Source organism: Saccopteryx leptura, chromosome 2 (genome assembly GCF_036850995.1).
Source record: "Saccopteryx leptura isolate mSacLep1 chromosome 2, mSacLep1_pri_phased_curated, whole genome shotgun sequence".
NCBI lineage: Eukaryota > Metazoa > Chordata > Mammalia > Chiroptera > Emballonuridae > Saccopteryx > Saccopteryx leptura.
The window spans coordinates 332,055,607-332,070,168 of NC_089504.1; the positions used below are offsets into that span (position 1 = coordinate 332,055,607).

The window sequence follows — 14,562 nt, forward strand, 5'->3', positions numbered from 1 at the left end:
CATCTTTTTATGCTTTCTCTCCTCTGCTGCTATTGCTGTTGTTGCTTCTTAGCTAACAGTTATTACATAAGTAATATACAAAATTTCCTTATGAAAATGTGACATTACAGCTAAGGCTAAAATATCTTTTAACTCTCCCCCAGCCTATGCTCTCCATAGAAATAATATTAGACATCAGGTTATCTGTTCTTTCAGGTCTTTTTCCTGCATTTACATATATATGTATCCATAAAAAGCATAATTTTGTGGTTTTTTTCTAAACAATTTATGTTCTGTCATCATCTCACTTTTAGTATAATTTTTGTTCTATAATATGGGTTAGAGCAAAGTGGAAGACATAAAACTACTTAGAGGTAACTTAAAGCCAAAACCAGATAGCATTTTAGTTACGAAGTTGTGAACCAGAAACCCCGTTATTGAGCACTATGTGTCCCTCAGTTACTGCCTGACAAAGTTGATTTTTGTTCAAGTAGACCCACCTTCTCTCATATCTCAGAATTGAAGTTACTCTAATATATATTTATGTATTTTATTTTTGTTTTGTTGATGTTGAACTAGTTGAAAGGTGAAGGGAAGATTTTTCTAAAAAACAAAATAAAGAAGATGTGGACATTTGGCCTGGTGCTTGTTTCAGACCTCAGTCTGACCTGGGGAGTGTTAATGGATCTGTTTCAGTTCCCATCCCAAAGAAGAGGTTTCCGCAGACAGTTTCGAAGCAAGACTGTCCCACGTGACACTCTGTCATGTCGTTCTGTGTTGGCTCTCTACTGCCTTTCAACACGGAGACACATGGCTCTGAAACTTGCCCGGTGTGGCTGCTTTTCAAGCAGAGTGAACTCTGCTATTCTTGTAATGAGAAGTGCTAGCCCCCCTCCCCACCTTCGACCAGAAAGAGTGCTGCACAGTGTCAGGATTTAAAATGAAACCTTTGTTATAGCCCATGGGGAAAATGGATCCAATCCAGCCCCAAACATATCACTCTGCCATTCCAAACCTACCAAGAGTTTTAATGGTTCTGTAACATTTTAGAGAAGAAAAAAAAATGAGGGGTTTTTGGTGGGTTTTGCGGGTGTGTGTGTGTCTATATGTCTGTTTGCCGGAGATGAGGCACTTGAAATGGCATGGGGTGGGGGACAAATTCATGGCATGTTTTGTGCCAGTGAAAATGGAGACAGCTCAACAGAGAAGGAAACTGGAATATAAACTGTAATTGACTCATAGCTGTGGCTGATTTCTGGGTACCAGAAGGGCAGTAATGAGAGTTGCCATCCAAGAGCAAGGAATGAAGATTCCCAAGATGCCAGAAAGCTCTGGGGTTTCCTAACCTGGGGAGGGCACTAACTCAGTGGGGAAATGGTCATGGTTTGGGTTACACTAGAATATACCTTTTATAGGACTTGAAACTTTTTTTGAGAATTCCCTTTCCTGTGGCTTTTCAGAAGCTGTTTATTAATCCAGCCTGAAGCTCTTCCTCACCCCATTGGTGCACTATAAGTAGTTTGTTTGTTTTGGGGGGAGGGGATTGAGGATGGATAAAAGATACTTTGCTGACCACGAATTGTTCAGCATAGCCCTAAGGCCCAGTGTGCCTGGTTTCTCTCTGTAGCACCAAGTTTGAATTTGCGTTTTATTTCTGAGGACTTCAGCTGTGGTTTGTTCCTATTGCCAAAGGAGCTCCAGGCATGCATCACTGTTTGGGTTCCAGTAGCCACATTTGGCAAGCAGTGGTTTGAATGACCTCTCTTTAGGACCCCTAGGTCACTGGCTGAATTTCTACCTCCCTCCATAACAGGCTCTTCCTGTATTGGGAGTGGCAGTTGGCCAGGGCATTATATTTCCACTGGCCTGAAAACATACAGACCTTGATGAGCAGTCTTGTGAAAGCAAGAAGGACAGCAACACAGGGAAGGCTGAAACAGATCATTGGGGCCCTAGGTCTAAGGATTCTTCAAGGGGAAATTTGGAATCCTTAAGTGGAGCAGTTAGAGTGATAGTACCTGAGAAGTAAGCAGCAGAACAGAACTATTTCTGATTTCCTTAAGTAAAGTCTTGAGTAAAGAAATCTTTAGATTCATGAACCAGAGAGTTTGGGGAATACGTAGGTCTTAGAGCTTAAAGGCAATTTGTTTGCTGTTTAGAAAAACCGATTGTTTCAGAGAGAAACTTTGATTTCATTTCAGCTTGAATCTATTTCTTGCCAGGGGTTAGGAAATAGCATACCAAAGTATAATAACTCATAGCGATTTGTCCAAAATTGAGTTGATTCCATCTCCAAACGCCGAACACTTCTTTCTCTTAAATTTGTCCACAACCTTAGAATTGCAGGAAGGTTTGTGAAAGTAGCAAAGAGACATCCTAGGCATTGTCTGCTTTCTGAGGGGGGGAGGGGGAGGACGGGAAGAAGGGAGAAAGGGAGAGAAAGAGTGTGTGTATGTATGTATGTAAATGTATACCAAGTGCTCATGGGCTTGTGAGGATGTTCCTCATTGATGGACTGGCTGTATTTGTAGGATGGAGACATTCCCTGCAGTGGCTGAGAAGGTTCTCAAGGAGTTCAAGGTGTTGCTGCAGCATAGTCCTTCTCCTATTGGAAGTACTCGCATGTTGCAGCTTATGACCATCAACATGTTTGCTGTACACAACTCTCAGTTAAAAGGTAAGGCATGTCCAACTATCTAGACAGATAAAGATTAATGTAGTTTCTTTCCTATGCTACCATACTAACACACACACACATGCACACACTCTCTCTTTCCCACCATTGTCTCTCAGATACTTAAACTCTCTGAAGTCAGTATGAATCTCTAGTGCTTGGATGGGATGAAAGCAGGGAATCGTGGGTGTGGAGGTTAATTTGCAAACCGAGAGATGCTGTTGTACATCTGGCCATGCTAAAGGCCGTAAGTACTAAGGCCTCTTGGAGTCTGCAGACCCAGAGCCTTTCCCAGGGGAGAAGCATTGCTGAAATGTTTCATTGCAGAGACCATACGCTTGGCAGGGATTGGGAATAGCTGTTTCTGGACTCATGTACCCTGTTTGTTCAATATGGAAAAGTCTAGTTCCCTGTGGGATATCCCTTGTGGGAGCCTGCCAGGGAGTGAGAACAGAGAATTGATGAGCTTTGGTGATTCAAATTGGAAGCACAAAAATCACCGGGCCCAGAGTTTGGCTAATGTCCTGGTGTGCATTCTGAAATGATTTTTGAACACGGATTTTTTGAGGCATGGGTTGGGGATGGGGGGTGGATGGGGACGGGGGAATGCTGAGTGGCAGGATTTTAACTGTTCTGATGAGGCTGACCTGTGGTGGCGCAGTGGATAGAGCGTTGACCTGGAACACTAAGGTTGCTAGTTCAAAACCTGAGGCTTGCTGGTCAAGGTACATATGAGAAACAATGAACAGCTAAAATGAAGCAACTACAAATTGATGCTTCTTGCCTCACCACCACCCCCACTCTCACTAAAAAGAAAAAATTGTTCTGATGACCACGTCATAGCCAAAGGATGTTACCTGGATCCCTTCCTTTACCCCTTTCCCTTTCCCCTTTTCCCTTTCCCCTACCCTTTTCCTTCTCTTTCTCCCTTCCCCTTCCCCTTCCCCCTACCCTTCCCCTTCTTCCTCCACCCTTCTCCCCCTTCCCTTCCCCCTTTCCCCCTTTTCTTCCTCTCCTCTCTCCCCTTCCCCCCTCTTTTCTTCTTCTCCCCCCACCCCTTCCCCCTTCTCCCTTCTCCCTACCCCTTTCCCCTTTCTCCCTTCTCTTTCTTTTCTCTGCCCTTCTCACCATTTAAGTAGTGGTTTGACTTGATGGAAATATGTAGCATAGGGATGACATTATTTTGTGTGTTTGTTTGCAATTTGGTTCATGCTGCCAAAGAATTGTTTTAGAGCAGTGGTCCCCAACCCCCGGGCCAGGGACCGGTACCCTGGGCCATTTGGTACCGGTCCACAGAGAAAGAATAAATAACTTACATTATTTCCGTTTTATTTATATTTAAGTCTGAACGATGTTTTATTTTTAAAAAAATTTTTTTTATTATTATTTATTTATTCATTTTTAGAGAGGAGAGGGAGAGACAGAGAGAGAGAGGAGAGACAGAGAGAGAAGGGGGGGAGGAGCAGGAAGCATCAACTCCCATATGTGCCTTGACCAGGCAAGCCCAGGGTTTCGAACTGCTGACCTCAGCATTCCCAGGTCGACGCTTTATCCACTGAGCCATCACAGGTCAGGCGATGTTTTATTTTTAAAAAATGACCAGATTCCCTCTGTTACATCCGTCTAAGACTCACTCTTGACGCTTGTCTTGGTCACGTGATACATTTATCCGTCCCACCCTAAAGCCCGGTCCGTGAAGATATTTTCTGACATTAAACCGGTCCCGTGGCCCAAAAAAGGTTGGGGAACACTGTTTTAGAGCATTGATAAAGGGTAAAGTTTGGTCTCAGGGCTGGAAGGTTATTATCTGAAATGCCAAGAAGTGGCAATTGTCCCATGGAGACTCCATTGTGAAACAGACCTGGTGTTTCTGGACAGAGTGTCGCTAGTTCTCTTATTGCACCTTTACTTGGTGCTTTCTCTCACTCTGAAGTGGATTTATTTCCCTTTCCATTTATATTTGGGGAATCTACATCAGCTTGCTGATGAGTGAGGATGCCACAGTATCCCTTGAAACTTGGGTCTTCCTGGGACTCTGCAAGGCCCTCTGCTAGTCGCATGGGTTTTCAGTCACCTCTGAATCGTAGAGGATTATCTCCTTTCAAGCTGCTTGCTACAGCATTTAGAATTCCCAGCAGAAAGCAAGGTGTAGAAGCTGAGGTGCCATTTTGAACTTGGCTAATTATTCCCGAGAACAGCTCTGAGGATGCATGCAGTCCTGGGGGACAGTGATGGTTTCCGGGAAGGAGGAAATAAAGTTTGTAAAGTGCTGTCCTGGTGAGGCTGTGAAATCCAAAGGGGCAGGAGATTGATTCCTTCGTCATTACTATGCTGGGTCTACTACCAAGTGGGAAGCTCACTGGACTCAGGAAACGGGGCCTCCTGAGGTGCCCTCCTATTCGTTTCCCTGCCTTCCTCTAACCTCAGCCCCACAGATTTTAGTGAGCTGCCTGTCACAGAGCTGCAGCCTCTGCCAAGTTATTTTTCTAGCATCGAGTGACCTGTAATCTTGGGAGGTGTGAATGTATAGGACCTGCAGCTCTTGCCTGTGAAGTATCTGTTGTCAGCAGCTTCTGCTCCATGAAAGGGAATACCTTGGTCTTTTCATAGGCCACCAGTGAGTCCTTTTCTTATAGCTTTTGTTTAGTAAGGGTTGAAAAACACAGGTGAAAGGAAGGTGAGATGGTGAGAACAGAGAAAGAGGAAATGGATGGTTCCCCCATTTGAGGCCAAGGTACATTTTTTAGGACTCTTCACTATGGTTGGTTATGTGAAGACTGCTACCTGGGAAGAATATTTAAAATCCTGTGTTTGAGACCCTACTACTCATTTCTAGCCTTGTCCTGATGCTCACCTCCATGAGGCATCTGGGGCCAAGAGGAGGATGATATGAGGTGGTCAGAAGCTCCAAGGTTGTTTCAGGGAAAAACAACCTAGGCCACAGGATGTAACACTCAACTAGGACAGAGAGCTCTGTGGACATGCTGCCAAGTACCCGGTGTGCAGCTGGGGCGGTCGTCCAGACCCCACTGTGTGGGCTGCCATTGGGAGAGGGGTGAGCAGAGCACTCAGCGGGGCTGGTTGGTGGGAAGATGCACTTTTCCATTTCCCAGCATATGAGTCATCTTCTCTGGGCCCCTGTGCTGTGCTTGCATGGACAGTAGCAAGAAGGGGGTGTTGTGGCTGAGCAGCAGCATCTGTGCCGGGGGTGGAGAGGAAAGAGGGTTGGGGAGAGAGTAAAGGTTTAAATCCTTCACTAATCAGCAGCAGTTTGAATCACAATTTTATGAGTAAGGAAGTGATAAATCAGCCCTGAGTGGTCAGCCCCCAAGTCCTGTGAGCCGGTGGTGCCCTTCTAAAGTCTTCCTCCAGGCCACTCTGCTTGCTGTCAGAGTTGCCAGGCACCCAGCTGCAGGACCCTGGCTGTCTGAAACCAGGAAGCAAGGGCCTGATGCTGCCTGGCCCTCCCAGGTGCTTGGGGTCTGTGGTGATTTGGCAGTCACAGCAAGTTACAGAACATCTGGGCCATTCATTTTTCTTTTCATTCCTTCTTGGACATGTCCTCCTGGGTGGGTGTTTGCGTATGTCAGTTCCTGGACTCTGTGGAGAAGGAACATTCTAGCCTGAAGCAGAGGTGATCTGTGGCCCCTGAGGCAGTCGAGGTTCTTTCAGCCTGTGCCTGGGCCTTCCCTGTAGATGTGGACCTAAGGAGTACGATTTGGAGAGCAACTGGGGCGTCTTGAATAGAAAGTATGTCCTTTATGATACCTCTGATTCATTTTGTGTGCATGTGTTTTGTGTTACCCATGTATAACTGTCTTTTATTCAAAATACCTATAGTGTAGAGGAAGAAATGCTACTAACACTTTAGTGTGATTACTTTCCAGATGTGCTTTACTTGTTTGTGGTCAAGATAGACATAGAACTGTTAAAAGCTTTGAACACCTCACAAGACGAAGTGGAGTAAAAAACTTAACAGTGAGAGAGAGGCATCTTTTTCCTTTTCCTAGGTTATAGTTTTTTCCAGAGCTCAGCGAGGCAGAGGTTGTGAGGTCACATTTACCCCCTGTTCATAAGGCAAAATACATTGAGTTATGCCATATCATTTTACCAACTAAACTTTCTGGTCTCAGCAATGATCTTAACAATCAGGGCTATTGGTGGGAAGGCCATTATCTCTTCCTCTGATGGGCCCTATGCAAAAATTGTACAATAGTAGGACTACAGAGAGTCTAGAATCCTAGTACTCCATAATGAAGTGGTTGGGGACAGATAAATTTGATGGATGTTTGGGGTCCCTTAGCATAGTGCCTGGAATTTATTAGGCACTCAGTAATTGTTGAAAGTATGGATGAAGAAGGCAAGCCAGCTCTTATTGAACAGTGTTGTTGTTTTTTTTACCTGGCTTGTGTTCAAAACTGTCTTTTGGCAAGTGATGGGTGGCTGTAGTAGGTGGTTCCCAGAGTGATGTCACAATTGGTAATTGCTTCTATGGCATTCCCAAGCCTGAAGGGAGAAATGGGGCCTTCTCCACGTGCCTCAGCATTTAACACTTCAGTAGCCATCTGATTGGCTGACTGATGCTGCAGGATGAACTGTTGATCTTAAACCACAAGCACTCCAAGAATTTTAATTTTTTTTAAAATTCTGTAATTAAAGGAAATAAAACTCTAGTTTCTTGAAGAGGAATAATTGAAGCAGCATTTGTGGTAGGGCATCACCAAAACCCCTTGTATCCCCCATCTGTGCCCAATTTACTCCAATCTGGCCATTTTCCCCCCTTTCTTTTTCTCTCCAACTCTTGCTCTTGCTCTTTTTAAAAAATATGTTTTATAATTCCTGGAGTCAAAACCATCTCAGGCACACACTGTTTTATTTTACTGTATTATTGGATTATACTTCGTATAAATCACTGGATGTTATTCATTGGCCACCACTGGAATAACTTCCCTTTTCTGTGCCCTGGCCCCCTCTTTTTCTTCCTCTATCAATTCATAGAGTAGGCCTCCATTTCAGCCTTGCAGAAAAGCCCTGGTGGCAGCAAGAGGGCACCCAAGAGACACTTCTATGTGTGCCATTGGTGCTTTCTGCCTTTAGGGAACATTTAGGGCCTGGGATTGAGGCAGCGCTCGACTGGCATTCCTTTATTATTTATGCTTGCTTTTATGGTTTGTTAGTAATGCTGAATTGCAGGAGGTAGGGTGTCACATGTGCTCTGGAGATAGAGAGAGAGAGAGGATCATAGCTGTTTATATGGGACCAATAGAGCTTGAGTCAGATGTGTGGGATACTTGAGATGGGGACCTCACACCTTCATGACATTCTATATGCACGTTGACTCTAGTTGGGAAGTTTTGATTCACAACTAAAATACCTTTGTCTTTAGCATACAGTCACCTTTGAGACCTTCAGTAAAGCGATTTGCTCCTCTGTGGCAGTTTACTTCTGTATGAGTCTCTTACCCAAACAGAATGTATGAAGTACCTAATCCTCTGCTTGTCAGAACAGTTGTACAGGAAATCCACCTTTCATAAGGGGTTAAGCTTGAGTTTAGCTGTATAAACTGTCCCTCTCATTCCTCCTCCAATATCTCTGGTGGTAGAAGCCTTTGGGCTTTTTCTCCTCAAGAATCCATGGGTAGATTTCTACAGGTGATTGGCCTGACCTTCATTTTCAGGATCGCTCAGTTCAGAATAAATTAACAAAGAAAGAGCCAGCCTAGCCAACAAATTTTGTGAAAAATAGATTCAAAGATCAGAAGAGGCTAGGCTTTAGAAGGCAGGCCAGAGGAAGATGTATCCTTTAGCTATGCCCTCTATCCCTCTGGGGAAGATATAACTATCAACACGCTGCTTAGCATAGATGTTTTCCCTCAGAATTCTCTGGAAAAGAAGAAAAAGAAGTAAGTTTGTCAAGGGCCCTTCCCAGCTTGAATTCCAGGGTTCTTGTTGTTTTCAGAATGAATCTGTTACTTTTAGGCTGGAGGAGGAGAAGCAGTTATAAAAAGGTAAAGAAAGGAGAAAACTCATTTATACCAATAAAATTAAGCCTCTTATGTCAGTTGAAGAAATGTCTGTTTTTGCCCCAACTGAACTATGGTTTGATGTCCATGACTGCTGTGGTGTGGAGTATAGAAATGCAGTATCACATCCTTGCCCAATAGTTTCTGTTCCCATTTTATCGCTTCTCAATTTGATTTTTGTTGTTGTTGTTCCAAGATGGATTTATTCTGAAAAAGAGACATTATTGGGTGGATTGTTGGCAACAGGACTCTCAGCTGCCTTTTTAGTTCTCTTTCGGCTTTTTCTGAGGAATGTGTAGCTTACAGGGGACCTTAGGTCTGATAGGTTCATTGAATACACAGAGGAATCTAGGGATGAAGCTTGGGGGGAGTAAGTTGCACTTTGGACCCTGTCCAACTAAATGTTGGTCTTGGGAAGAACTGTAGCTTTTAGAGGTGGTGGCCAATAATGACAACAGAATAACGCTGTGATAATACCTAATGACATTTTATAGTTGCTACATATGAATTCTCATTTGATTTCTCTTATTACCGTTCTGAGACAGGCGAGATAGATATTTTGTGTCTGATTTTATAGATGATGAGAAACATATCAGAAAGGTTAAATTATATAAGCAAAGTCGCACAGCTAGTTAATTGCAGTTTAGGTCTCAAGTGTCCAGCCTTCTATATCAGAAGACTCAAAAACTTCTCAGGCCTGTGGTGGCACAGTGGATAGAGCTTCGACATGGAATTGCTGAGGCCACAGGTTCAGGACCCCAGGCTACCTGGTCAAGGCACATATGACAGTCAATGAAAAACTAAAATGAAGCAACCATGAGTTGATACTTCTCACCTTCCATCCCTCTCTCTGTAAAATCAATAAATAAAATCTTTAAAAAAACACACCAAACTTCTCTGGCTTTAGTGAGACAGCTAAACAAATGCAAGCATTCCTGCCCCCAAATCCCATATCTGAGCAGCTGCTGTTCTTTGATGAAGAAAGTGATCCTTGAATCTGATCTGAGACTAGAAGAGGAACTAAGTAGAGATGAGGAAGTCAGAATTCTCCTAAGTTGCTTGAGGCTCAAGTGAGGCCACAGGTAATAAGTGGGCAGAAGGATATGGTTTGGGCAAGTCAAGGTTATCTGGAGTTCATACTTACTATTGTCATGGGTGAAGGGGAATCTCCCTCTCACAGTGGAAAACATTTGTTTATGACCAATTGGTAAAAGAATTATTTGGTATTTCTCTTTCTTTGAGTTATGTAGTGTCTCTTAAAAGGGGGGGGGTTAGTAATATTGTTTCTTATTTTCACCATCTTTTCTAGTACCTTTACTTTTGCTTTTTAAAAAGAGACTTTCAGCCCTGGCCGGTTGGCTCAGTGGTAGAGCACACCCCTGGTGTGCGGGGTCCCAGGTTCGATTCCTGGCCAGGGCACACAGGAGAAGCGCCCATCTGCTTCTCCACCCCTCCCCCTCTCCTTCCTCTCTGTCTCTCTCTTCCCCTCCTGCAGCGAGGCTCCATTGGAGCAAAGATGGCCCGGGCGCTGGGGATGGCTCCTTGGCCTCTGCCCCAGGCGCTAGAGTGGCTCTGGTCACAACAGAGCGACGCCCTGGAGGGGCAGAGCATCGCCCCCTGGTGGGCAGAGCGTCGCCCCCTGGTGGGCGTGCCGGGTGGATCCCGGTCGGGCACATGCGGGAGTCTGTCTGACTGTCTCTCCCCGTTTCCAGCTTCGGAAAAATACAAAAAAAAAAAAAAAAAAAAAGACTTTCACATGCCATTCTTAGACAAGACTATGATTCTTTTTTTGGCATGGGGGTCGAGGGTGGGTATATCATTCATATAGAAAGGAGTATGAGAGTATAAAACATTTGAAAGAATGTCAAAGTGAATATATAAGGTCTACCGGAAAGTTCGGTCCGTTTCTATCACAACAAGTTTCGACACGTAAGCACGTTTATTTGGCGCATGTGTGCCTCTCTATTTTTATCACTTAATGTATACATACTGATGTAGCAAATTAACTAAAACAAAGTTGATTCACGTTAGTCTTATGTGTGAAGTGATAATGTACCCATGGCTACTGATAAAGTTCATTTACGCCACTGTAATTTTTACGAATTTCAACAAGGAAGAAATGCTACAGAAGCATGTCTGTCACATCCACCATATTCCCCAGACTTAGCACCCTCCGACTATCACTTGTTTTTGTCCTTACAAAAGTTTTTGAAGGGCAAAAAATTCAAAAATGAAGCAGATGTCAAACAAGCACTGGTTCAATTTTTCGCATCAAAAGATAAAACAGGCCCTGGCCGGTTGGCTCAGTGGTAGAGCGTCGGCCTGGCGTTCAGAAGTCCCAGGTTCAATTCCCAGCCAGGGCACACAGAAGCGCCCATCTGCTTCTCCACCCCTCCCCCTCTCCTTCCTCTCTGTCTTTCTCTTCCCCTCCCACAGCGAGGCTCCATTGGAGCAAAGATGGCCCGGGCGCTGGGGATGGCTCCTTGGCCTCTGCCCAAGGCACTAGAGTGGCTCTGGTCACGACAGAGCGACGCCCTGGAGGGGCAGAGCATCGCCCCCTGGTGGGCAGAGCGTCGCCCCCTGGTGGGCGTGCCGGGTGGATCCCGGTCGGGCACATGCGGGAGTCTGTCTGACTGTCTCTCCCCGTTTCCAGCTTCAGAAAAATACAAAAAAAAAAAAAAAAAAAAAAGATAAAACATTTTCCAAAAATGGGATATACAAATTGCCCTCACGCTGGCAAGAAATCATTAATAATAATGGCAATTATATTATTTAATAAAGTTTATTGACGGTAAGAAAAATTTGTATTTTGTTTTATTCCAAAAACGGACAGAACTTTCCGGTAAACCTTATATATGTAACCACCTCCCACGTTGAGAAATAGAATATTGTCAGTACCTTAAAAACTCCTTGTATGGCCTGACCAGGCAGTGGCACAGTGGATGGAGCATTGGACTGGGATGCGGAGGACCCGGGTTCGAGACCCCGAGGTCGCTAGCTTGAGCATGGGCTCATCTGGTTTGAGCAAAAATTCACCAGCTTAGACCCAAGGTTGCTGGCTTGAGCAAGGGGTTACTCGGTTTGCTGAAGGCCCATGGTCTGCTGAAGGCACATATGAGAAAGCAATCAATGAACAACTAAGGTGTCACAATGTGCAACGAAAAACTAATGATTGATGCTTTTCATCTCTCCGTTCCTATCTGCTAATTACCATCCTGATTTGTGGAATTCATTCACTTTTTAAAAAATTTTTTATTGAATTTACTGGGATGACATTGGTTAATAAAATGACATAGGTTTCAGGTGTATTTATTTATATGCTAATAAAATCACATAGGTTTCAGGTGTATTTTGTATATACCGCTAGTGCTCGACTTACGACCATGATTGGTTCCGACAGACCGGCCACAACACGATTTGGTCGTAAGTTGAGTAGGCTATCTGTACAGTACTGTGAAATGATGTTATAAAAATCTTTAAGTCATATTTTATCATAATTTTCTTTAATTATTGTTATATATCATAATTTTCTTTGTTCATTTTATGCCGTTTGTATAATCTCTACACCATTTTGTTTCTTATTTTTACATTTGTCAGGTTTTAGTAAAACACTGCATTACCAGTACAACTGGTTTAATATTTGCAAAGATAATTTCCTCTTGGTAGACATCTTGGGAGGGGTTTGATGAAAAATATCCAAGACACAAAACACAAATTGCTGTACTGAGTCTGGGATAACAGATGAAATAGTGCATGTGGAAATGGTAGTCTGCTGGAAGCTGGTCTGCACTGTCATACGCCAAGTTGGGCAACTCTTGCACTGCCAGACGCGGATCAGTCGTGGCTAGCGATTGTGGTCGTAAAGTCAAATGGTCGTAAGTTGCATAGGTTGTAAGTCGATCAATATTTGTACACCTTTAGAGTGTTATCATCTAAGTGTATACCCCCTAAGCAAAACAGTTTGGTTTTGCTTCCTTATCAGTGGAATCATGCTAATCATACTACTTATATTTATATTCTTTCTCTGTGGCTTATTTTGTTCCATGTAGTGTTTGACTTCTCTTTATGCTTATGTGTGTAGTACTCATTTTCATTGCTAGAATACTACATTTTATTCGTTTATTACAGTTTATCTTTTTTTGGACAGTTGAGTTTTCTTTTGGGGGCTTTTATAAGCATTGAGTCTATTGACAATTATTGTAATTATTGGTGTATTTGGATTTATATGCTATACTTTAAAGGTATGTTTCAATGAATTTGACCAATTTACATAGCTAAGTAACCATCATTATAATCCAGATACAGAACATTTCCATCATCCCCACAAGTTCTCTTTGTGGCTATCACAGTTTATCTCCATTCCTACCTCTGGCCCCAGGAAACCTGATTTGTGCTCTGTCACTATACATTGGTTGTGTCTTTTCTAGAATTTTATATGAATGGAATCATACAGTGTGTACTCTTTCTGTGTCTGGCTTCTTTTGCTTAGTGTGATGTTTCTGAGATTGATTCATGTTGTTATATGTTACCAGGATTGCATTCCTTTGTATTACTGTGTGATATCTATTGTATTGATACAGTATTCTATAGTTTTGTTTATCTAGTTACGTAACTGTTGATAGAACATTTGCGTTGTTTCTATTTTTGAATAAAACTGCCACAAACATCTGTATGAATGTCTTGTGAACATATGCTTTCATATCTCTTTGGTAAATACCTAGGAGTGGATTTCCTGGGTTATATGTTAAGTGTTTAACTTTACAAGAAACTGCTAAACTGATTTTCAAAGTGTTTGAACCATTTTATATACTCTCCATATACTCTCCAGCAGTGTCTGAGAATTCCAGTTTATTTGCATCCTTGTCAACATTTGGTATTGTTCATCATTTTTCCTTTAGCTATTCTAGTGGATATTCAGTGCTATTTTGGTTTTAATTTGTTTCGTAGATGACTTAAGTACGATGAGCAACTTTTCATGTACTTATTTGCCATTTGTATGTCTTCTTTGGCAAGTGTCTATTCAAATCTTTAAATAGACATTTTAAGATTTAAATCTTAAAATAAATTTAAAATAAATTGTCTTTATTAAGTTTTAAGAGTTCTTTATATAATTTTGATATCAAATTATACCCTTATTAGATAAATGTTTTGCAAAATTATTTCCCAGTGCTTTCCCAATTTGCTATTTTGTTTCTTTTTTTTTCTCCTTTCTTTCTTTCTTTTGGATTTTTTCCCATTCCTTCCCCCTGCCCCTCCCCCACTAGCTTCCTTTTACCCTAGGAATTCAAGGTTACATACCTTACCTTGCCAGTAGTCAAAAGTTGTTTAGCATTTTCACTCTTCTCCTAAATAATATAGGAACCATGGAGTGCTTAAGTTCTATGCATTCTCTTCCCAGTTTTTGTCCTAATTCATATGCTGCTGTTGCTGTATTTTAATTCTTCTTTTCCTTTTCAAACTCTACAAGACAAACTATTATTGTTTTTATTTTTGTTCTATTTGTTTTTGTCATGATTATTATTTCACTGGTAAATGTTTATTTAGACTTGCCCATATATTTACTACTTCCTTTTCATTTCCTTTTGTATTTCAGCCCCTCCACCTGACATCATTTTTTTCCTGCCTTAAGATGACAGACTTTTTTCGTTTTTATTTATCTGCAAAAGGCTTTATTTTTACTCTTTCTAAAAGATCTTTGGCAGGTATTCATGGTAATAGAACTCTAGGTGACAGTTATTTTCCTTTGGACCATTTAAGATATTTTACTTTCTTTGGGCTTTCACTGTTGATTAAAAGCCAGCCACCTACTCTTTTAAATATTTTTTTATTTTTATTAAATGTTTTTTTTTTAGAGAGGATTTGTTGCTCTACTTCTTTATGTGTTCAT

The 14,562-nt window shown here is 42.3% G+C and overlaps 1 protein-coding gene across 7 annotated transcripts in view; it reads left to right on the forward strand.

The window, feature by feature from the left end:
- SMG6 (SMG6 nonsense mediated mRNA decay factor) overlaps positions 1-14,562 on the forward strand; it is a 285,008-nt gene that overhangs the window by 69,975 nt on the left and 200,471 nt on the right. For all 7 annotated transcript variants that reach the window (XM_066363488.1, XM_066363494.1, XM_066363493.1 and 4 more), the window contains one exon: positions 2,511-2,656. In XM_066363488.1, the coding sequence (XP_066219585.1) occupies positions 2,511-2,656 (146 nt within the window). The remainder of the gene's footprint in view (positions 1-2,510; positions 2,657-14,562) is intronic.